The sequence below is a fragment of the Hemitrygon akajei genome, chromosome 23, assembly GCF_048418815.1.
Source record: "Hemitrygon akajei chromosome 23, sHemAka1.3, whole genome shotgun sequence".
Taxonomy (NCBI): Eukaryota; Metazoa; Chordata; class Chondrichthyes; order Myliobatiformes; family Dasyatidae; genus Hemitrygon; species Hemitrygon akajei.
In genome coordinates this window covers 56,150,068-56,175,963 of record NC_133146.1, presented here as the reverse complement: position 1 = coordinate 56,175,963, position 25,896 = coordinate 56,150,068, and the positions used below count along the sequence as shown (strand labels likewise).

The 25,896-nt window shown below is 42.0% G+C and overlaps 1 protein-coding gene across 1 annotated transcript in view; it reads left to right on the top strand.

The window, feature by feature from the left end:
* inpp5f (inositol polyphosphate-5-phosphatase F) overlaps positions 1-25,896 on the top strand; it is a 243,503-nt gene that overhangs the window by 64,910 nt on the left and 152,697 nt on the right. Inside the window, exon 2 of the mRNA XM_073027701.1 lies at positions 12,871-12,951. Coding sequence (XP_072883802.1) covers positions 12,871-12,951 — 81 coding nt within the window. The remainder of the gene's footprint in view (positions 1-12,870; positions 12,952-25,896) is intronic.

Genomic DNA, 25,896 nt, shown 5'->3' with positions numbered 1-25,896 from the left:
TCTGGTTCCAGTGTTTTCCACAAAAGCCACATTGTTCTTTACTGATTCCTGGTTTTATACAGCGTTTTGCTCTCATCATGATTACTCTGAGAATAATTTTTGCCACGTGGCTCATCAGGCTTCTTGTACGATGTAACTCACATTCTGTTGCTCTGTCTTTCTTTGGAAGTGTAATGAATACTGATTTACTTAAATCATCAGGTATCTCCTCATGATCATAGATTTCATTTGCTATTTCTGTTATTTTCTCTATTCCAAAATCTTCTAAGATTTCAACAGCGATGTTTTCTTGACCAGTTGCTCTGTTATGTTTTGTTTTATTTATGGATGTTCGAATTTCTGATTTTAGAATGTTAGGTCCTTCAAGATTCTTCTTTATGTTCAGTTTTTCCCCTCTTTGGTCTTCAAAAAGTTATATATTCTGTCCATCTGTTTAGGATTTCCTCTTTGCTCATAATTAAGTTGCCGACTTTTGCCTTGATGCTTCCACTTGCTGAGCAAGATAATTTCCGTTAGTTCTTTAATCTTACTGTGCATCATCTTTGTTCCAGAGTTACGGGTTTGTAGCATTTCTATCTTTGAGCATTTCTCATTTAGTCATCTGTCTTTAGCTTCTCTGCATTTTCTTGTTATTGTCTTATCAAGTTGTTTGTATTCTTCACTGTTTCTTGGTTTGATGGTCTGTTTTTGTTGCATCAATTGTATTATATCTTCAGTTATCCGTTTCTTCTTACTTTTCCGCTCTTGTCGTGGGATGGTTTCTTTTGCAGCTTCAACCATGGATTCCTTCAGTACGTCCCAGGAAGATTTGCCTCTTCATCCTGCAGCAATTGAAAACAGTTTTTCACCTTGATTGTGTATTCTGTTTTCAGATGAGGGTTGTTTTGTAGTTGTTGTTATTCCAGTGGCTCTGATCTTCTTGGTTACTTTAATTTTCTCAAACTTATTTTCATTTTGCAAATTACTGGTATGTGGTTGCTCGTGCAGTCTGCTCCAGGGTAGTTTTTGGATTGAGTTAATGAATTTTTGAATCTGTTATTGATATGTAATCAATTTGATTTCTGTTGTTCCCATCTGGGCTTCTCCATGTCCATTTCTTTCTTGGATGTCGTTTAAATCAAGTGTTGGTGATTATCTGATTGACTCCCAATCCCTGGACTCCAACAAAGCCATCCAGGTACAAAAAGACATCTACCTATGTTTCATCGACGATACAAAAGCTTTTGACACTGTCAGACACCAAGATCTCCTGGAAATGCTTTAAGATCTTGACATAGATGAGAAAGATATGCGTTTCTTAAGAAACTTATACTGGGACCAGGCAGCATCCATCAGAATAAAAGGAAAAGTGAATGAGTATGTGAATATCATGAGAGGACTCAGGCAAGGTTGTGTCTTTTCACCCGACTTATTCAACCTGTATAGTGAAAATATCTTGAGAAGTACAAAGACATCAAAGGACTCATAATTGGAGGCCATAATATAAATTACGTTCGATATGCTGATGACATTGTACTAATAGCTGACTCAGAAACAAAACTTCAAGAACTACTCACTATAGTGGCAGCAGAAAGTAATCGCAGAGGCCTCTCAATCAGCACCAAGAAGACAGAAAGCATGGTCATCTCCAGAAAGACAAACATCCCACAACGTGTGATCAAGATCAGAAATACAAACATCAAACAAGTCAACAAATTCAGATATCTTGGCAGCCAAATAACAAGGGATGGCAAGTGCGACACAGATATCAAATACAGAATAGCAACGGCGATAGAAGCTTTCCAGAAAATGAAGACCGTATTAACAGACAGAAGGATGAGCAGGTACACTAAACACACACAATACTGCGGTGCTACATTTATTCTATCCTGACTTACGGAAGTGAATGCTGGACCATTTCCCCAGCAATGGAAAAGAGACTAGAAGCAGCTGAATTGTGGTTCTACTGGAGAATGTTAAAAATACCATGGACCACACACACACATCAAATGAAGAAGTTCTCTGAAGAGCCCAGGCAGTTAGATCACTCATACCAACAATAAGAGAAAGACAACTCAGATTCCTAGGATGCATCATGTGGAAAGATGAACTTAGAAAAACTCATACTCTCCGGAAAGATCGAGGGGAGCAAACCTAGAGGAAGATCTCGGCTTATGTACATCAAAAGCCTAGCCAGGTGGCTACACGTCGAGGAAATGGAAGTCATCCAAAGAACGAGGGATAGATCTGTATGGAAAACCATGGTCACCAATGTCCGCATCGGATATGGTACCTAGACAGATAGACAGACAGAATGGGTTGCACTGGATTGGACTACGAATGTGGTACTGTTTGGTTGGAGGAGTTCAGAAGCAATAGGATAGAGATCTTGGGATTAGAGATTTAATTCCTCACCAAAACCCTGAAGAAGTGAGAGCCCTCTAGAACCAACATTCAAGTCTAGAACTTGGTCAGAAAAATGGCTTCTCTTTGTTTTCCAAGGAGCAGATTTAGTCTCAATGGATAGTGAGTTCTTGTATTTGGATTTAAGACTCTGAATATATGTCTTTAATCAGTTGTCAATGGTGTGGTGTCCCTAATGCTGGTGTGGATTTCACACAACAGGGAGGCATAATGATGATAGTGTCATTGGGTTGATTGGAAAAGGGCATAGAGCAAAGGTACATTAAAGAAATCTGTTAGAATCAGAATTCTTTGTTTGAGTACATTTCAAGCAGGAACATTAAAACCCAGAGCTCACTAAATGAAGTGAATAAGACAAAGAAGGTAAAGGGAATGTGTGACAACGTAATATCATGATAATTTTGGCAAATTAGATTGACTACAGAAAAGATCACAAAGGATTTTCAGAAACACTGTCAAAAGTCTACTATAGTGATAAATGAGAAGATTGAGAATCAGGGCTGACTAAGGGGATCAAATGGAGATTAGGGGAGAAAAGCCAAGTACTAAGTGAGTTCTTTTGTTTATTTTGCCATTGAAATAAGATGCAATGAAAGTCATGGTAAAAGGAGTTGTGAAGGGCAGATCATACTTAAATAATTTGTTTCTTGATGTGAACGGAACCTAACAGAACAGAAATGGGAGTGGACCATTCAGCCTTTCCTAAATACACCACCATTCAATAAGATCCTGTAGTAGTCTAATATCCACTGATCCCCTTGGCATCTAAATATCTGTTGATGTTGAACAGATGTTCTGCAACAGAGCACCATCCCCAAGCAGAAAATCCCAAAGCTTCATTATTATTCAAGTGTAGAAACTTGTTCTCCATCTCTGTCCTGAATAGTTGATCCTTTAGTTTGAGACTCTATACCAGGGGTTCCCAACATGGGGTCCACAGACCCCTTAGTAAATTGTAGTGATCAAGGGATTCAGAAATTCAAAGTATAGCATAAAACTCTGAGATTCATCGTCCCCACAGACAGCCACAAAACAAAGAAAAACCATGAACCCATTCAAAGAAAAAATACCATTAACTCCCTCCCCCCATGCGCAAATAAAAACAAATCGCACAAATGGTAGCAAAAACGAGTGAACAACACAAAATCAAAAGGCATATTTCAGTTCAGCTCAGTTTTCCTTATTTGCAGCTATTCCGATTCAAAATCGCTCAAAATAGCAACAATAAAGGAGCAACCAGAGAAACTAGAAACACATCCTGTGTGAATCAGAATCACAACCCACAAACAGTGTTGATTCAGTCTTGCTTCGGCATTATCCACCGACAGCACCGAGGGGAAGAGAGAGCACAAGAACCTTCCCTCAGCAGCAGCGAGTGAGAAAGAGACAGAGTGCATCACACAGACACCTTCCTCTGGCAGTAGCGAGTAAGAGGTTGATAGACAGCACTGAATTCTTGGTCAGCCTGCACTCCCGCCTCGATGATTTCAATCATCCCTGGTGCTGCAGTCACGAGACTGACGAGAAATAGAGTCGATCATCAGCTTGCACCCCGTCTCCAGGCTTCTTGACTTCCATGCTGCAGGCTTTGATCGTAACCCTCTTGGAGATTACTCGATCGGCCTAAAAACACACCGCCAGACTAGATCATTGGCTCCAATGGTAGCAAGGCCACATTTGAAGTAAAAGGAAGATGTAGAAGAAAAAGGGGTAGCTTTGTGAACCGTCTTGAGAATGTCGCCCTTGCTCACGTCGTTCACTGGTGCCATTAATTAGTTTTGCTACAACAAGTGTATGGGACATTGGAAAAAAGTTGAATTTCCCCATGGGGATGAATAAAGTATCTATCTATCTATCTATCTCTATCTATCTCTATCTATCTCTATCTATCTCTATCTATCTCTATCTATCTCTATCTATCTCTATCTATCTCTATCTATCTCTATCTATCTCTATCTATCTCTATCTATCTCCCTCCCTCCATGGTTGGGACCCCCTGCTTTACACAGCCAGTGAAAGCGTCTTTCCTGTTCTACCCTGTGAAGTTCCATATGTATTTTATATACTTCACAGAACTCTCATTTTGCTAACTCTGAGCAAGCATAATTCAAATTGAATAAGTTTTTTTAAAGACTGCATATGCTTGGAATCTGAAATACAGAAAATGGTGGAAGCAGTCAGAAGGTCAGGCAGCATCTGTGGAAAGAGACCCTTTGTTGGAAAGAGAAAACAAGCTGGTATTAAATTGCAAAAAATGAAGAACATGGACCCAATCTGCTTAATCCCTTTGTAACACAATCTATCTCAATCTGGTGAACCTTTGCAGCCAGTCTTTGATAGCAGAGTGGGGAGTTCAGACCGCTATACAATATTTCAGGCGCACTGTGATCGTGGTGCAATATAATTGGTGCAGGTTGTTTGTAGCAGCACATCTTCTTATATACAGTAATATACAATTTGTCTTCTAAAGCTCTTACTGTACCTGCACATTCAGCAGTGCGTGCTGAAGGATAGCCAGGTTCCCTCCAAACATAAACATCTTTCAAATCTATTTTTGAACAAACTTGCTTTCCTTTCTTCTACCAGAGTTGATGTCCTTGCAATTTTCCACGTTCCATTCCATCTGACATGCTTCTGCCCATTCACTGAACTTGTCCTTATCTCCCTGAAGCCCCTCTGCATCCTCTTGGTAGGGGCCATGTTTTCTATTTGCATTGTATTCTGTGTTGCATGTTTATTCTGGTAGTTAGCCGCGGGGGTGGGGTGTTGAAAAAGCAAATAGTTACATATTATGCTTTGGGTTGGGGTGAGTTGGAGCTAGGGATAGCCTGGTGTGGTGATTTCTATTGACTGTTTAATTCCACTTAAGCACACTTAATTAGATTTAGTATCACCAGTTTTAGTTTAATTAGTTTTATTGCTTCAAGGTTGTTTGTTTTGCAAGCTGTTTATTAAAGGATCAAATACATTTCTTTGACTTTGAACATTATTATTGGGTTGGATCTGAAGGTGTGTCGTACAGAGTAACTCCACGTACTTGGTCTCTAACAGCTGCTATACTCTTTACAGTCCCTACCACCGGCCGGCTTTCGTGACAGTATATTCTTGATGCAGTTACTAGGAATCCCTAGTATAGTCCCAACTCCTTAAAAGGTATGTTGTACAGTCCTAGTGGGCATGGGTATCTTGCTGGCTCCAAATGCAGTTGGAAAATCTTTAATAGTCTAAATTATGTATAAGATTGTATGATTTACAATCCCTCAAGGTATAGGGTGTTAATGACAGGCTGGAGAAGTTGGGAATGTACTTGGAGCAGAGGTGGTTGGGAGGCAGTTCAACTGAGGGGTTCAGAGTCAGGTTTTGGCAAAGTGATTTTGAAGAAACTATTCTTGTCATCAGAGGGGTAAAAGCCAGAGGACGATAGTTTTTTAAGCAGTAGACAAAAGACCCTGCAGTGACATGAGGGAATTCCCAAACACTATGTAGTAATGACTAATTTACTGGTTGAAATTATTTGTTAATCGGGGAGGGAGTGGGCTTTGCGCAGTGGAAGAATTGCTTGGCAAGGGATTAGTTCTATATCCGCACCACCGGGCGTGAAATTGCCCCTTAAGTCCCTTTAAAGTTTTTCTTTCATCACTTTAAACCTGAGCCCTCTAGTTTTTAAGTTTCCCTTCCACATTGACAAAATAAAAGGGTGTGCTCACCCTATTAATTTTTCAATGTACAGTCCTGTTGAAAAGTCTTAGGCACATATGTATTAGCTAGGGTGTCCAAGACATTTGTGCAGTGCTGCAGTAATTTTATGTATTGCACTGTACTGCCGTTGTAGCAAAATAAAAAAAAATCATGACATATATGAGTGATGATAAACCTGTTTCTGATATGGGTCTCCATTGTGGGCTGAAAGTTGGAAGGAGGTAGGGAGAGGGGAATCATGGTTGGGAAAAGGGGAGGGTTTTACACAAAGTAGTTGCAGCATAATAAGTAAGTAGCTGTACTACCTACTTAATTCACAGATTTTTCTCTATTATGTATTGCATTTTGCAAAAGCAAAATAATCTGCAGATGCTGGAAATCCAAAGCAGCACGAACAAAATGCTGGAGGAGCTCAGCAGGTCAGGCAGCATCTTCGGAAAAGAGCAAACAGTCGACGTTTCAGGCCGAGACCCTTCAGCCGATGCTTCAGTAAATGATGACTGTTTACTCTTTTCCGTAGATACTGCCAGGTCTGCTGAGTTCCTCCAACATTTTGTTTGTGTTGCCTGTGATATTAAACCTGATGCTGATTCCGCAGAAATGCAGAGAAGCACAGAGAAAGGGGTTTGCTATTTATGCAATGAACTGGTAAGTACAGTGGATTGAATGATCTCCTGTACTGTACTTCTGTAGATGCTTTTTTGCATTCATGTGGGATGAATCAGCAGTTATTTGGAAATGTGATTGTGAATTTTACATCCGTATTAATGAAGACCAAATATTACTTTGTTCCCCACTTACCACCAGAAGGGCTTCATTTGGGCAACCACTGGATAAATATATTCCGGGGTTGACACTTAGTTTTCTCCTCTTTAACCTTCAGTATCTTCTTGTCTGAGTCTGTTATGTTGACTCGGCAGCAATGTTATTTTGTTAATCTGTAGTTAGTTGTAATTTTCCTACCTGAACATGGTTCTAAAATTTAGCAACCGGCAAGGAATGTCAAACACATCCCATTTCATTTGTAGTCGTCTCATCTTTCTCTGGTGACTGTTGGTGCTGCTTCCTGCTCTTGAACAGAAATTTAACCATCTTTTCTGTCTTCAGCACCGGTGCCTCAGATGCGTCGGCCTTCTTCACTCAACAGTGGCCTGTTCCTCTGCCACAGTTAGAGGCTCACAACAATGTTGTTCTATTTCCATAACTATTTCTCTCAAAACCTCTTATCACACCCAGAATAAGGGTATACCACTTCCTCTTTTTATTAACCTACTCATGCAACAAATATCCTTTGTAATTTCCTTCACTTTGTATATATTACATCTCCCCATCTCCTCTCTTCCCAGCATTAATGTCCCCTTCAGGAAGCTGTGGTCTGTCTGTCTGTCCTGCAATTGCAGGAGATGCCACACCCGTCGTTCCACATCCTCTTCAATCCTGGGACTCTAAACACACCTTTCCAGTGGTGATTTGTATTGCAAATGTACTGAATTCAATGCCTGTATTGTGTTCTCGACAATGAGGGAGCCAAAATCAGATTGGGTAATCACTTGGTTCCACCTGCAAAGAGCTTGCGAGTTAATTGCCACTTTTGGGCTTTTACTATCTGTTTGCTTGGTGGGCACTGATGCTGAATTAAGTGAGGGAGGGGGAAGGTTAACGCTTTGCTGCTTGTGCGTGGGAGGGGGAGAGGGAGCTTTGAGGTTCTAATATTTTTAATGGCGTTCATTCTTTGGGGTACTCTTCTGTTTTTCATGGGTGTCTGTGAAGAGGAAGAATTTCAGGTTGTATAAATTCTCTGATATTAACTGGAACCATTTGAACTTTCTATCACATTCTATCCTCTTTGACCATTACAGTAAGAGATATGAAAGTTGTTTAGGCGTTGCTCAGCAAAGGGGCGGTGTGGTAGTGTAGCAGTTAGCGTAACCAGTGATCTGGGTTCAGTTACGCTGCTGTCTGTAAGGAAATTGTACATTCTTTCTGTGACCTTCTAGGTTTCCTCCAGCTGCTCTGGTTTTGTTTCACCTTCCAAAGGGTACAGGTTAGTAGGTTAATTGGTCCCATGGGTTGTATTTCATCAGCACGGGCTGAAATGGCCAGTTACTGTGCTGTATCTCCAAATAAAGTTAACATTGGATTGAATCAAGTCGACTGGAGTGTGAGGGAATGTAATTGGGAAAGTGGAACAAGGGAATGTGTAAACAAGTGGAACATAGAGTTGAGAAACCTTGCACAAAGGTCTCTTTCCCCCTCTTCTCCCACCTCCCACCCTGTAACACCGAAATCACGAGCTGGCAGTGTCCCACTCTTGGTTTGTCGCAGAAGCGATCTCACTGTCCCTTGCTAGCGAGACAGAGCCTCTTTGAGGTACTGAAGTGCTGGGTTATAGACTATAGTTTCCTGGTGGACTTTAGATCAAGGTCTCTTTGGGGACTTTCAATTGCTTGCACGGTTGGGGAGGAGGAAGGCTCAGTGCTTTTGCTGGAGCAAGTGGGGGAGGGGAGGGTTAATGCTTTTGCTGCTGCTTGTGAGGGAGGGGGGCTTTGCTGTTTTGATGTTTCTGTCATACATTTTGGGGGGAGGGGCTGTTTACCCTGTTTCGTGGATGTCTGTGAAGAGTAAGAATTTCAGGTTGTATTCTGTATGCCTTGTTAAATGGAACCATTGAATTGAATGCATGCCTATAGATGCTTGGCAAGAGTGGTTAGTCAAGTGATTTAATAGTGGAATTGGAATGTGAGGGAATGTATTTGGAAAAGTGAACAAGGGAATATGCAAATAAGTGGACCGTAGCGGTGTAGTGGAGCAGAGGGAATGCATGTCCATAGATTCTTGGCAAGAGTGGTCAATCAGGTGATTAAATAGACACGGCATGCCTTCTTTTAGCTGCAAAATAGAGCATGAAACCAGTGCCAGAACTGTGAGCAGTGCTAATTCCATCAATGCTTGAGTGCAATCAGAATCAGGTTTATTATCACCGGCATGTGACGTGAAATTTGTTAATTTGGCAGCAGCAATTCAATGCAATACATAATCTAGAAGAGAGAAAGAAAAAATAATAATAAAAAATATAATAAATAAACAAGTAAATCAATTATGTTATTGAATAGATTATTTAAAAATGTGCAAAAACAGAAATACTGTATATTAAAAAAGTGAGGCAGTGTCCAAAGCTTCAAAGTCCATTTAGGAATCGCATTGCAGAGGGGAAGAAGCTGTTCCTGAATCACTGAGTGTGTGCCTTCAGGCTTCTGTACCTCCTTCCTGATGATTCTGTCTGTATGGTGTAGGATTGCATTGGATGGGCTGTGAAGAGATCTAGGTGCGTTTTGGAACCATGCAAAGTTTCAACCTGAAAGGTCATCAGTTCCTTTCCTCCCACAGGTGCTGTTTGATAAGGGGATTGTTTGTTGCTGTATGGGAATGTCATCAGGACTGTTAGTTGTAAGGAAAGATGGGGGGAGATCGGATGATGATCTTGGTGCTGGTGGGTATGAAATTGAGAGACCTAAACAGAACCGGCTGGTTGGCAGGTTGGAGATGCATCCTTACCAAATGAGCTGTAAGGCGCTTCTTCCCTCTGCTAGCCTGCAGGTCACCCTTAGGCAAGGTATAGCACCTGCTTAGCCCCATGAAGCCATGGGTGCTGGTGGTGGATGGTCATATGAGCAGCTGATGCATATCACAAGTCCTGGTGATGTGACCACTGACGCCAGGCAGACAATCTCTGAAGAGTATTGATCATGGCTGAGGTCACCCATCTTGTAAAGACACTGCCCAGAAGAAGGCAGTGATAAACCACCTCTGTAGAAAAATTTGCCAAGAACAATCATGGTCATGGAAAGACCAGGACTGTCAAGTCACTTGACATGGCACATGATGATGATGAAATAGAATGGGCTTTCTAGAAGCAGGGTCAGAAACTGAGGGGGGAGCGGGAGTAGCTGATGAAAGGGTTGATGGAAGAATTTGTCTAAACAAGTAGCAGTAGGGGCATAAAAGGTTCTGCCTTGCAAGGATGTGTAGTGGCATAGTGGTATCCTGCACCGGACTTCAGGGTGAGTGGTCCCAGGTTTGAATGGTGCCAGCTCCTGCATGCTTTCCATCGCTGCTGGGTTGAGTGCTGAGCTAGCAACTTAACCTCGTTTTTAAAAAAAACAACACAAAAATGGTAAAGAAATGGCAAAGTTGCCACCCAATGCACCACGAGGCGCGGAAAGGAACAGCAACACAATTAGCAAAGATGAGATCTTAATACATTACACATCAATGTTTTGGATGACAGAACTGATGGCTTTGTGGCCAGGTTTCTGGATGATATGAAGATGGGTGAAGGGGTAGGTAGTTTTGAAGAAGTAGAGAGACTATAGAAAGACCGAGTAGGAGAATGGACAAAGAAGTGACAGATGGAATACAGTATCGGGAAATGTATGGTCATGCACTTCAGTAGAAGAAATAAAAGCACAGACTATTTTCTAAATGGAGAGAATTCAAAAATCTGATTTGCAAGGGGACTTTGGAGTGCTTGTACAGGACTCCCTAAAGGTTAATTTGCCAGTTGAGTCTGTGGTGAGAAGGCAAATGCAATGTTAGCATTCATTATGAGAGGACTAGAATATAAAAACAAGGATGTAATGTTGAGGCTGATGAGAACTCTCCTGGAGTATTGTGAGCAGGTTTAGGCCCCTTATCTAAGAAAGGATGTGCTGACATTGGAGTGGGTTCAAAGAAGGCTGATGAAAATGATTGAGTTGAAAGGCTTGTCATGTGAAGAACGCTTGATGGCTCTGGGCCTGTACTTACTGGAATTCAGAAGAATGAGGGTAATGTCATTGAAATCTATTGATATAGTGGATGAGGAGAGGATGTTTCCTATGGTGGGAGAGGGGACAGCCTCAAAAGAGAACTGTCCTTTTAAAATGGAGATGAGGACTTTCTTTAGCCAGAATTTGTTGTCATGGGCAGCTGTGGAGGCCAAGTCATTGGGTGTATTTAAGGCAGAGGTTGACAGATTCTTAATTAGTCAGGGCATGAAGGGATTTAAGGAGAAGGCAGGAGGTTGGGGCTAAGAGGGAAAATTGATCAGCCATGATGAAATGACAGAACAGACTGGATGGGCCAAATGGCCTAATTCTGGTGCTATATCATATAGTCATCACATGTTTCGGTACATGATGAACGGTGCCATGCAGGCCTGTATGTCAAAGGTGAAATTTGGTTGAGTGACTCTTTCTCTCCTGTTTCGTGCACTTCTGTGACTAGTTGGCAAAAGGCTGGTTTTCCTTTGTCGTCCCAGCAGAAAAATTGGTATTGTGGATGAGATATTGCAGACATTCATTATTGTTAACAATGGGACACATTCTTTTATTTGTCCGCGGTGTGTTAGAATTCTGATGCCTTAAGACCGATGTATTGTATAGCTTGTTCCTCAACAACCTGTTTTCAAAGAGCTGAGGTGGAGTGTGCCACTGTTTCATGAGTAACAAATTGTTCCTGTTGGCTACTTTATCATCATGCCCTTGGACTAATGGAAGGGCATGCAGCCAGTTCTTGCTGATCGTGACAGGATAATTTACAATGGGGCTTTTTTTGTCACTGCTGAAGCCCTGAGGCAGGCTTGACTAAGAGACTTGTCTGTATAAAATAATTCAGTTTCCTCATTTATTTTTTTTTAGCCTCGTGCTTTGTATGGTGGTTGCAGATATTTGTTTCCCAAATCTGTTATAAATATCTCTTCAGTTAGGTTGGGGTAGATTTTAGACCATAAGACTATAAGATATAGGAATAGAATCAGGCCATTTGGCCCATCAAGTCTGCTCCTCCATTTCATCATGGCTGATCCATTTTCCCACTCAACCCCATCCCTTCATGCCCTGACTAATCACGAATCTATCAACCTCTGCCTTAAATATACACAACGTCTTGTTCTTGAGCCTGTCACCTTGCCTGAGCCTAGGCTTCTGTCGGCAGCTCATCAGAGGCCTTTGTCTTGGGCCGTTCCTCAGGTGTAGCTCATTGAAGGTCCTTCTTCTCCTAGGGATGACGTCTTTGGAGCATCCGTTGGCATTTCTGTAGCGCTGGGGTTTTAGGGGATGGGGTAGCAAGCCACGTGTCCAACCACCCTCCTCCTTTCACAGCTGAGACTGTCCGTGGTAGAGTTTTTGCCATTAGTACTATAAGGAATTTCAGCAATGCACATGGTGGCAAGGTGAAAGGTCATGTTTGTACATCTCCTTGTATAATTTAAAAAATGACTCCCTAATTAGACAGGGATTGTTAGTTATATTTGAGACTGGTTGTATAAGTAAAGCAAAATTTATTATAAAGTTATAATGGAATAGATGGGTTATATTCTGTCAAGTCATGGAGTATGCATCATGTCCGTATTTTCATATATATTTTGAATATTTAATACATATAGTAAATGCCTAATTCACTGTTTGTGCAATTCCTCTTTAACCCTGTAATTACTCAGACTACTTAATCTTGTTTTTGAAGTTAAATCTATCCCTGTCAGTTTAAAAAAAAATGATCATTGGCAGTGTTGCCTGCAGGTTTTGGTGAAAAATGACTGCTGTATGTTTGAAGCCAAGACATTTATTGTAGTCTAATACATCACTTTGCTGTGAATACACCAAGAGCAGTGTAATTTAGAGCCATTACTCCAGCCACTCCTGACAGTTTTGATCGTTCTCATTAATACTTCCGTTTATTGCACTGCTCAGCTCTTTGCATATGAACTAATAAATGTTTTCTTTTTACCAGCCACTGATCTGCTGCTGGCCTGGAACCCTATTTGCCTCGGTCTGGTGGAGGGAGTCATTGGGAAGATTCAGCTTCATACAGGTAAGATGTTACTTACTGAAGCTAAGTTGTTCATTGGCAAGGTGATTGGACAATTACAGACTGAATGCAAGAGATTCTGCAGTTACTGGGAGTCAAGAGTAGCACACACAAAATGCTAGAGGAACCCAGCAGGCCAGGCAGCATCTGTGGAGAGGAATAAACAATAAAAGTTAGAAACTAAACTTGGAACTAATATTTTTGTTTCCAGATTCTCAGCATTGAAACATTAAGCAGTGCTTTGTAGAGTAAGGGATTAGAATGCTTTTGAAAGAATAGAATGTGAAATCTGCTCAACAAATCTGTTGCATGGAAGTTTTAAGTTAGATTTTTTTTAAACAGGTTTTTTTTTGAAAGTCTATAACTGAGATGATGAGCACTCGGTAAACGCACTCCTTACACGTGCATTCACTGACACACAAACGTTGCCTTGTCGTTCTGGTGTTATGGTGAGTGTACACACTTCAGTGTCTTCCTCAGTATACCCACTGTTTTCCCTCCGCAATGTGACATACATTCAGAGTCAGACACCAAAGTTCAGTTTAATTCTAAACTGAGCTTAAGTGCTCCAGTTGGCTTTCTTGTGACTTTCCCTCCATACACAGTAGAACATTCCATTTCTTTAGTAATGGGGATGTGTATCTGCTGTTTGTATACTGTATTTAAGGTAGATACTTCTGTTAATTTTGTAACTCCAGTGTGGGATGCATCATATTCTAATTCCTGTGTAGTCTTAAGTTAACTTTGTTGGTAAGTAAGGATGGTATGTCCTGGTGTCAAAAAAAAAGGGAGTTCTTCGTCCTCAGAAAGTGAGGGAGGGATCGGAGCTGCAGGAGCTCACACTGGACGAGAATGAGTATGGTGCTATTGTTGTGTTTTCTGGTAAATGGTGGCATTTTTCTTTTCAGTATATTCACCAATTTTTTGTAAGTTTGTTTTTTTGGCGTACCTGATGAATGTGTGGCATCTGTTAGTGTTGTGAGACCATGGATCTGTGCCCTCTCCAGGGCGCAGGCCTGGGCAAGGTTGTATGGAAGACCAGCAGTTGCCCATGAAGCGAGCCTCCCATCTCCACACCACCAATGTTGTCCAAGAGAAGCACAAGGGCCGATACAGCTTGGCGCCAGTGTCGTCGCAGGAGTTGCCAGAATGGGATTGAAGACAACGTTGGACTGCCTTAGGGACTCCAGCTCCGGATTTGTCCTCAGGGTTTACTCCCGAAACCTTTCCCATGAGTGGGTATGGCCGTAAGGCAGCAGAGGTTTGAAATCAGAGTTTTCACTCTCTCAGATGGACTGCCTTCCCAGGCTGACGAGCTCCATCTACCCGATGCACTGGTTTTAAGGCGCCAGGACCCGCCTTCATCCCTTCTCTTGTCAGAAGAAACAGTTCCGCCGGACTTAGAGGCTAAGCCACGTGAGAAGGCCAGGAGTTGGACTTGGTTGTCAGAGGCTATTTGAGGCGCAGGCTGTGAGGAGCACTTTTAGATAGTGGGAGCTTAACCCCACTACCACTCCTGGGCTTGACAACCTTGGAACCACCTGATGAATACCCTTGCACTAAAGTATGAAGTGACTTGTGCATGGGACGGGATGCTAGGGAAGGTGGTGGAAGTGGATATGGCAGTGGCATTTTGAGGCATTAGATTGACGGGGTATGGGGTGATTATAGATGACGTGCAGGCAGATTAATGTGGTGGTCTGCATACTGAAAGGCTGCAAATTGAAACTTGCTGTTAAAGTTGAGCTGTGAATTTCAGAAGATGTTCACTGCAAAAAAAAAACTAAGCAAGCAGAAAAAGCATTTACTTTCCTTTTTGGCCAAGTATTTATTAAAGTTCAGGAAGGGCAATTGCAGAAATATTTGAATTGATGAAGATGTTAGAAGTTGGGCAGAACAGAGTTGACTATGGATGTGCATGCAAGCTGTTGCCCATGTAACAAGCAACCCCCTCCACGCATCTGGTGAACCCAAAGGAACGGCAGAGACCGATACAGTTTGGCACCAGTGGTGCCACAGGAGTTGCCAGTCAATGTTGAACTTAACATAGGACTCCAACTCCGGATTTTTCCCTCGGGGTTTACTCCCAAAACCTTCCCTGTGAGTGCGCATAGCTGCAAGGCAGCGGAGGTTTGAGATCAGAGTTTTCCTTCTCCTAGGTGAGCTGCTAATTGTGGCTGACAAGCCTCATCTGCCGGAAGTGTCTGATTTTAAGGCACCAGCAACCTGCCTGTGCGGGTTATTAAAACAAATTATTACCACAAATAACTTAGTAAAATATAACTCAGACTGCATGTAGGGCACCGCACAGGTAAGCAGCTTGCTCTCCGAGTAATGAGACCTTGGTGGTGGTAGGGTACTCATTTGTCTCACGGCCTGAGGGAAGAAGCTGCCAATCCTTGTCATGAAGCTCGTGTACCACCTCCCTGGCAGTGGTGCGTGGGATGGGTGTAGGGATATTCAACAATGCTTTGGCCCTTTGTATACAATGCTCTTGGCAAATGTCACAAATAGAGGGGAGAGGGAGACCTTGGTGAATGTTGTCCACATTGAGGCTCAGGATGTTTGTTTGACAAGCCTCTGTACCTTCTCTCTGTATTCCGACATTTCATTATTGCTGATGAGGCCAACCACTGTAGTATTCAGCGAACTCGATGGTGCAGTTTGAGCTGGATCTGGCAGTGCAGTCGTGAGTCACTAGCGGGTGAAGTACGCAACCCTGGGGTCACCCCTGCTCAGTGCCCTGAGATGGAGCTTCAGACATCACTGCCAACTTGGACTGACTGGGGTCTTCCCATCAAGAAGTCCAAGATCCAGTTGCAGAGAAGGGTTTTGAGTCCCAATGAGGACAATTGACCCAGCATCCTCTGAGGGACGATTGTGTTAAACGCCAAGCTGAATTCGATGCACAACAGCCTTGTGTATGAGACATTGTTTTTGAGTTGGGACAGGGCACAGTGGAGGACCGAGGCTATGGCATCATCTATGGGCTGGTTTGAGCGGTAGGCGAACTGGACAAGGCCCAATGTACTGTAGCTGGAAAGTGAGATTACCTGCATCGTTGCAGGGGATTAGTATAGCGGGAGTCTGGTTTCTTTGCATTTTCAATGAAAATTTTCTCTTGCCATAGATGGTTCTTACTTTTACAGTTGTAAAAATATGAAGTGATAACATTTTGTCATAGCTACTCGGTAAAATGGATACCATCTTCTGGTATTATCTATTATCATGTATGCTGTTAAATAGAGTAATGCTAGTACCAGGCCATAGGCTGCATGGTACACAGTTGCTGTTTGATGATAGGATAGATCCACTAAGACTTTTGAGAGCTTTGGTTTTGTAAAAATGCATGTAACATAATCCCCGTTAAATTTAGTAGTGAAGTCAGAGTGACTGTCGTATAACTCTAACAATTTCTATAGCATGTCATTCCTCAGAATACATTTCATATTTCAGATGATCTTATCTTTATTTATTTAGTGATATAGTGTGAGTAGGCCCTCCTGGCCCTTCAGGCTCTGCTGCCCCAGCAACCCCGACAACCCCAATTAACCCTAACCTTATCACAGTACAGTTTACAATGACCAATTAACCTACCCAGTACATCTTTGGACCGTGGGAGGAAACCGGAGCCCCTGGGGAAAACACACGCATTCCGCCTGGAGGACGTACAGAGACTCCTTAGAGAACAGCGCCGGAACTGAAACCCAAATTCCCCAAGCTGTAATGGCATCGCGCTAACCGCTATGCTGCCTTGGAGCTCTTCAGAAAAATTTGTTAAAATTGTGTTTGATTTTATTTTGGTTGTGAGAAATGTCTACTCCAGCAGCTTGGTCACCACTGAGAAAGCAGACATCTTGAGAGAAGATGAAATTGCAAGTTGCACCAGAGCAGAAATAATGGATTTCTTGGGCTACAGTACCCCTGGGCATTGAGTTTGTAATTCCTTTGCTGGCTGGAAAACGGGATTTGTCGCTCTATCTAAGTGGAAGGCATAGTTTAATTCCTGAGACAGAAGAAAACTATGATTTATTTCATAGATGTTGGTTTTCTGTCATATCCAACAATGACAGGAGAGATTCTAAAGTGGAAAAGTCATTGCATTGGGGCAGTTCCACTCTCTCAACCTTGGAAGTCCGGGAGTAGTCATCACAAACTGGGTCTTGCTTTGTTGCAATGGGACGACTGTGACTTTTTCTGTGTCCTTTGCTCTCCGTGCAGTGTTGCAGTGCCGCCTCTCTGGCCTTTGGATCTTGTCTGCCCCGTCTGCTGGAGATGCTAGTTCCTATCTCACTGGGACAGAAGCTGCCAGCTACCCTCAGCTGAGTTTGCCAGCCTTTTGAAGCAGGGTGTGGCTGCTGTCGTATGAGCTGAGAGCTGAGTGTCTGGTGGGGCTCAAAGGTGAATGAGCTGCCCCAGTATGGATACGACAAGCCCCCCTCACCAGAGGTGCTACCCTTCCCTGCGTACCCCTTACTCCCCTATAGAAACAGCATGGTAACAGGCTCTCCTAGCCCAATGAGCCTGCGCTACCCAACTACACCCATGTGACCAATTAATTTACTAACCTGCATGTTTTTGGAATGTGAAAGGAAATCTGGAGCACCTGGAGGAAACCACGTGGTCACAGAGAAAAAACTCTTAGTGGGCAGCTGCAGAATTAATCTCTGGTTGCTGGTGCTGTAATAACGTTACACTGACTGGTACGCTGATGTGCAGTTCCTACCAGGCCATGGCCATGACACTGTAACTCCTAACCCTTAGACCTGGGATTAGCCGGCTGATGCCATAGTGGCATCTGCACTGGACTTCGAGGCAAGTGGTTCAGGGTTCAAATCCAGCCAGGTCCTTGCACGTTTTCCATCCATGCTGGGTTGAGTGTTGAGCTAGCAACTCAACCTCATTTAAAAAAAGCAGCACAGAATGCTAAAGAGACTGCAAGGCTGTGCCACAAGGCACGGAAAGGAACCACGGGCCTAGAATTACAGCTCAGTTCCGATATCTGTAGGTTCTGCTTCATGCAAAGGAACCACGGGCCTAGAATTACAGCTCAGTTCCGATATCTGTAGGTTCTGCTTCATGCAAACTCTAGAATTTAAACCATAAGCAACTCACTCACTCAGATTGGACATCACAAGAATGTTGATCCCTTGACTAGCATAAATTTTCTTTTTTTTTTTGGGTTGTGGGAACATTTTTTGTAATTTTTTTTATTGAAGTTGATCAAACAAGCATTTCCATAAGATGTATTTCAGACATTGTACATATACATCATATAATCATATATATCACAAATCTCCATAAAGTATTTATCTGAGGTATACACTTATTGAAAAGAGTGGAAAGAAAAAACAAGCAAAAGGAAAGAACTATGTACAAGTAGGGAGTGATCTTTTTTTTACAACAGATTCATTGATTTGTGAGAATGAAATCAGGCCTATGAGGCATTATGTAGTTAAACCATTTTTCCCAGTATGAATCAAATTGTTCCAGCTTATGATTAACAGATGCTGTTATCTTCTCCATTTTGTAAATGTCCATTGTAATTTCCATCCATGTATTTAAAGTTGGGCTCTCCTGTGATAACCATTTCCTAGTAAGAGTCTTTTTATCAGCCACCAACAGTATATTCATTAAATATTTATCTCTTTTCAACCATTCTTGAGGTATATATCCAAAATATATGGTCTTACTCTCCAAGGGTCTTTCACATTTAAAGATGTCTTGTAGGGCATTGTGCATCCCCCTCCAATAGTTTTTGATAACAGGGCAGTCCCAAAAAATATGATAATGATTTGCATTTTGATTTCCATAATTTCTCCAGCAAACAGGGAGGTTACTATCATAATGGGATTTCTGAGAGGGTGTAATAAAATATCTTATCAAGTTTTTCCATCCAAACTTCCTCCATTTCTGTGAACTGGTACACTTCCATTGATATCTCCATACTGTTGTCCATTCTTCCTCAGATATAATTATCCCTCCTTCCTTCTCCCATTTTGTTTTAAAGTATGAAGTCGAATGTGTTTTAAGATTTGACAACCCCTTATACATGCTTGAAATGATTCTACTATCATTATCTGAATTATATGCTTTTCTAAAGAGCTCTATCAAGCATGTATTTGCCTTGGTTACATTTTTAAGCATCTTATTAACATATTGTCGCATCTGTAAATACCGGTTTAAAAATCTTGTTTTTCTAATAAGTGTTTCTCTTTAAGCATTTCAAAACTGAACAGTGTTCCTTCTTTCATTATGTTGCAAAGAACTGTTATTCCTTTAGCTGTCCAGTCCTAAAACTAGCATTCAATTTATTTGGTGTAAAATCTGAGTCATATGCACACCATTTAAGAATTGCAATATCTCTCTCTAGATTATAAGCATAAATTTTCTTAACATCCACAAATTGCTGGAGAAACTCAGCAGGTTGGGAAGCATCAATGGAATGGAATAAATTGTCAACATTTTGGACCAAGACTCCTCTTCAGGACTGGAAAGGAAGGGGAAAGATGGCAAGCATCTACCCCCTTCCTTTCCAGTCTTGATGAAGGATCTCGACCATAGATGCTACCTGGCTTGTTGGGTTCCTCCAGCATTTTGTGTTTCTCTGGATTTCCAGCATCTGCAGAATCTCCTCTGCTTATAACTTTTCTCACACTACCTTATTGAATTCAAAATCTTCAATGAGCATCATGCATACCAGAGTAGTGACATGTGGAGCTTCTGATATTAATGGAAAATAGACAGTCTGGAGCTAGAAGCCAGAATCTTAAATGCATATTTATTGAGATACAGGGCAGAACGGGCCTTTCTGGCCCTTCGAGCTGCTCAGCAATGCTCCGATTGTATCCTAACCTTATCACGGGACAGTTTACAATGACCAGATAACTTATCAACTGGTACGTCTTTGGACTGTGGGAGGAAACCGGAGCACCGGGAGGAAACCCATGCGGTCACTGGGAGTTTGTACATTCTCCTTACAGACAGCAGCAGGAGCTGAACTCAGGTTGCTTGTGCTGTAAAGCGTTGTGCTAACCACCACCCTACTGGGCCCTCTTAACTTGACCTCCCATATAGATATGCAATTCAACTGATTTTACACCCTAACACAGAATGTCTTCAGATCACCTGAATTGACAGATAGTCGCAAAGTGACAAAAGGAATGCATCCAGAAAGCACAGTCCATATGTGAGAGGTGATAAATGAAAGTGCCTTCACATTACAACTAATCAGTGACTTCTCTTTTTTTCTCCCCCAAAAGAATAGCAGTGCTGACTTGCTGAGTTATGTAACGCGAGCACTGTACAACAGTGAGTGTATGGCTAGTTTCTTCAGACTGATCGGCTGAAGAGTTAGCTGTACATTTAATTTTCTCAAACGGTATTTAGGTGAAGCTTTGAAACCGTTTACTTAGAGTATTATTGAAGATTCCATACTGTACTTCATATTACCGTAGATTCCGGATTTTAAGCCGCTACTTTTTTCCCACATTTTGAACAGCTTTGAACTTTGCGGCCAATAATCCGAAGCGGCTAATGCATGATTTTTTTCATGCCGCCTCGTAAACATTTTGCCTCATAACAGTAGACCAATAAAATTGATGAGTAGTTCACAGAGGTCCAATGAAATTGTACGATAAATCAAGCGCACTTTCACAATTAAATTATTGTAAATCAGTCATTTGTACTCACCCTCATCAACATGGAAAACACTCGAAGCATTGTGCTGCCTACTTAGTTTAAACTATATTTGTTTTCTGTACTACATCGCGGGATGCTATGACGTCACACCCGGTTTCGCGGTGTCTTGTGGGAAAATGCCGGTTTGCGATGAAACGGGACGGAGGGAGGGAGCGCATTACGCGAGCGGCTTTGGATCTGAGCGAACTCTGCTTTTAAGTTAAAGGTATCAATAACTTTTCCTGGTAGGCTGCAATATATATATTTTTTTACCAGTCGTTAGGAGATATTGGAATGTTGTTCAGTAAAGAAGTATACGCAACGTATATTTAAAAGTAGCCGCGTACGGGCACGGTTCGAAAAAAAGCATTTGCAATATGTATTTGTTTTTGTTACCATATGGATTTAATTAAAAGTTAAAAAAATCCTCACGTGTAATATCTTTCTGTGTAAATATCTCATATTACAACGTGGGACACCTGCGGCCGAAAATCCGGTGCGGCCTAAAATCCGGTGCGGCCTAAAATCCGATGCGGCCTTTACAATTAAAAAATTGATTTTATTTCTAAAATTAGAGCCAGTGGCTTTTAATCAGGTGCGCTCTGTAGTCCGGAATCTACGGTAATATGTAAGTGTCTTGAGTTTCCAAAGAAATGCCATTCATATAATGACCAGCTTTTTGACTGAAGTGTAATTTGATGATTTGACCAAAGGTGGTGTGAAGGTTTTTCTCTGTTGTTTACTGAGTAATGGAGTGGACTGCAATGAGGAGAGCGGCAGTATGTGCATCAAAATAAACAGTTTCAAGCGGATGTAACTCTGATGAAGATCACGTGAAAAGGAGCAAGGGAAGATCAAAGCAAATTTATTCCCCTTTGTTGCTCTTTAATTGGACTGTTTATTTATATGTACATGACTAGTTTCTGCAAATGTTGTGTTGACCAAGTTTTATGTGTTTTTAAAAAAAATTTAATTTTATTTATTTATTGAGATACAGCGTGGAATAGGCCCTTCTAGTCTTTTGAGCCACGACACCCAGCAAGCCCCACGATTTAACCATAGCCCAATCACAGAACAATTAACCTACTAACCAGTACGTCTTTGAACTATGGGAGGAAACTGGAGCACCCAGAGGAAACACATGCGGTCACAGGGAGAACGTACAAACTCCTTGCGGGCAATGGTGGGAATACAGGTCGCCTGTATTGTAAAGTGTTGTGCTAACCACTATGCTACCATGCTGCCCATAATAAATTTACTATCAAATTACAGATCTGTCACCATATACTACCCTGAGATTCATTTTCTTGTGGGCATACTCAATAAATCTATAATAGAATTATAACCATAACAGAATCAATGAAAGACCACACCAACTCAGGCATTCAACCAATGCACAAAAGACAACAAACGGTTGAAATACAAAATGAAAGTAATAATAAATAATTAAGCAATAAATTTTGAGAACATGCGGTGGAGTCCTTGAAAGTGAGTCCATGGGTTGTGGGATGATGGGGGCATTTGAAATTGAATGAAATTGTCTCCTTTAGTTCAAGAGGCTGATGGTTGAGGGGTAATAACTGTTCCTGAACCTGGTGGTAGGAGCCCTGAGACCTCTGATGGCAACCATGAGTACACAACTTGCAGGCCATTCTGAGAAACAGAAGCAAGTATTTACAGTCATTAATTTGTACAGCATGGAACATGCCCTTCTGCCGAACTCTTCTATACTGACCAAGGTACCTTCTTGAGAAGCTAGTCCAATTTGTCTGCATTTGACATATATGTATCTCAACCTTTCTTATATACAAACTTTTACAAGTGTCTTAAATATATTTATATCTGCTCTGCCACTTTGCCTTGCAATTCATTCCATCACACTGTCTGTGACAGAACATGATCCTTTAATCCCTTTGAAATCTAACCCCCCCCCCCCCCCCCGTCCCTCATACACATTTTAAAACAATGCTCTCAAGTTCTGGATGCTCTATCCTGGGAAAAAGACTGATCATCTCCCTTATCTATGACTCTCATGATTTGAACTACCTCTGAGGCACCCCTCAGTCTCCTTCACTCAAGGACAACAGTCCCAGTCAATCTAGTCTATCTAGTTATAACTAGAATGTGACTCTCTCGTCTGGTTTTATGAATGTTTGCTGCACCCTCTGGAGTTTAATCACGTCATTCCTGTAATATGTCAATCACAACTGCACACAATATTCTAAGTGCAGTCTCACTAACAATTTGTACAGCTGTAACATGATTGGGTGGCGGGGTGGAGGTCCACCTCTACTAAAGGAGTTGTAAGGCGCTCTTTCCCTCTGCTGCCTGCTGGTCACCCTTGGGCAAGGTCGTAGCACCACCGTAGCTACCCGATCTGAGTCACGTGGAGCCATGGGAGCTGCTGGTGGATGGTTGTATGAGCAGCTGGTGCATATCACAAGTCCTGGTTATGCAACCACTGACACCAGGCAGACAATCTCTGAAGAGAATTAATAATGGCTGGGGTCACCTGTCTTGTAAAGACACTGCCCAGAAGAAGGCAATGGCAAACCACTTCTGTAGAAAAAACTTGCCAAGGGCAATCATAGAAACACAGAAAACCTACAGCACAATACAGGCCCTTTGGCCCACAATGCTGTGCTGAACATATACTTATTTAGAAATTGCCTAGGGTTACCCAAAGCCCTCTATTTTTCTAAGCTCCATGTTCCTATCTAGGAGTCTCTTAAAAGACCCCTATCGCATTCTCCTCCATTACCGTCACTGGCAGCCCATTCCACACACTCACCGCTCTCTGTATATAAAAAAAATACACAACAACTTACACCTGATGTTTCCTCTGTACCTACTTCCAAGCACCTTAAAACTGTGCCCTCTCGTGCTAGCCATTTCAGCCCTGGGGAAAAAACTTCTGACTATCCACACAATCAATGCCTCTCATCATCTTATACACCTCTATCAGGTCACCTCTCATCTTCCGCCACTCCAAGATGAAAAGGCCGAGTTCACTCAACCTATTCTCATAAGGCATGCTCCCCAATCCAGGCAACTTCCTTGTAAATCTCCTCTGCACCCTTTCTAAGAATGAGTGCCAGAAAATGTTAGAACCCCAAAGTCCCCTTCCCATGACAATCAGCAGGAAAAGCAACAGCACTCCCCCCTTTCCTCCCTTCTGCAGCAAAAGCATAAACCCTCACAATCCACCATGCAAGCAATAACAAAGCCCCCAGAGACCGTGGTCTAGAGTCCATCGAAAACTGCTGTCCACCCAGCACTTTGACACCACAGACAGGCTCTTTCTCTTACTAGTGAGTGAGAGGGAGAGAGGTTGCTCCAGCAACGGACAACGGGGAAACCAACAGCTTGCTCTTTCAGTGTAACAACCTGCAGTACCGCTTATTCGAGTTGCCCTAATTTGAGGGCCAGTCGACTCTTACTCGCCAACAAGATTGCTTGCATACAGGGGCCTTATTTAGACAGCAGTGTACACTGCTGACTCAGTGTTTTAATAGTCCAAAGACCATACCAGTTAGTATAGGTTAATTGGTCACTGTAAACTGCCCTGTGAATAGGCTAGTGTTAAAATAGCTGGACAGTGCAGTTCTTTGGGCCAGAAAGGCCTATTCTGTGCTGTGCTTCTAAATAAATAAACTGGTAGTTATCAAAAACTGTTGTCTTAAATTAATCTGGCTAATCCCGGCTGTAAATTGGTCCGCAACCGAGTTTATGCTGAATTATTGTGATGGAGCGGTGCTTGAATAGTGCCTGCTGTATGTTTGAATTAAATCTGTCATGATTTGCATATTTGAACATCTGGTGCTGCAAGTTAACTGGAAGTTAAATCATCTTTGATTTGGGAAGCGAAGTTTGAGCCAGTATAAAAAGGTGAAGGAAGGGGTGGAGCAGGAGCTGGCAGGTGATTGGTGGATCTCGGTGAGGGGGAGTGACAGGCAGATTGATGAGGGAAGAGTTGTACTTGAGCTGAAACTTGAGCTACCCCTCCCTGGACACCTCATACAAAGATGCAGAAACACCCTTACATACAGAGCTGCTTATGGCTGTATGCAGTGTTTCACATTCCAGAGCAACTACCTCAGTGCAATGAAGTTTACTATGTATTTACATTCCACCTCCTCTGGGTGCTCTTCAGTGTGTAAGCTCTCATTACAGTGACATTGCAATTTCAGTACGTGCCTGGTTTTCTGTCTCCCTATTCTTGTGTTGTAATTGCTAATGAATGGCTTTATAATTTATTGGTATTTTTGTCATGGGGTGCATTGTTTTGTAATTACAACTCTATGCTTTTGGTTAGTAATTAGTTCCACCCAAGTAAAAGGGTGGAAACAGCAGGCTGTAGTTGAAATTAATGTTATCTTGTGCCTTTGCTACTTAACGCATTGGGTGCCCTGTGTATACTGTACCAGACTCTGATTGATTTTCATATTTAGATTCAGTTATTTATTGAAACACACAGTGAAACAGATATGTTTGTGTTAACAACCAAGACAACCTAAAGTTGTGCTTATGATATGAATCAGAGTTCTCTGGTATTTATCACTTCACTAATACTGAATTAATTGTTGTTTTTGCACCGTGGTAGCTTCAATCTGGTTTCCCCCTCGTCTTTCTCATTTGGGTCACGTAAGCATCTGGTAGGGATGTTCACTTTCCTTGTAATGGGCATGAGCACAAGGGTGTTTGGGGAGGATGTGGGCTAATAAAGCGGCAGCCTAGTGTACTGAAAGAATTTCTTCTCTTTGCTGCTTGAACGTTACCAGTCAGAATGTTTTTTAAAGTTCACAGTGAATTTATTAGCAGAGTACATTAATGTCACCATATGTAACCCAGAGATTAATTTTCTTGCAGACAATCACAGTAAATACAGGAAACACAATAGAATCAATGAAAGGCTGCACCCAAAAGGATGGACAAAAAGCCAGTGTACAATACAAACAGCAAATACAAATACAAATATAAATAAATGAATGAATGAATGTTGAGAACATGAGATGAGGAGTCCTTGAAAGTGAGTCCATAGTTTGTGGGAGCAGTTTAGTGATGGGGTGAGTGAAATTATCCCCTCTGGTTCAGGAGCCTGATGGTTGAAGGGTAATAACTGTTCCTGACCCTGATGGTGTGGGTCCTAAGGCTCCTGTACCACCTTCCTGATGGTAGCAGTGAGAAAAGAGGATGGCCTGTGTGGTGGATACTGCTTTCTTGTGACAGTGGTCCTTGTTCATGTGCTCAATGGTTGGGAGGGCTTCA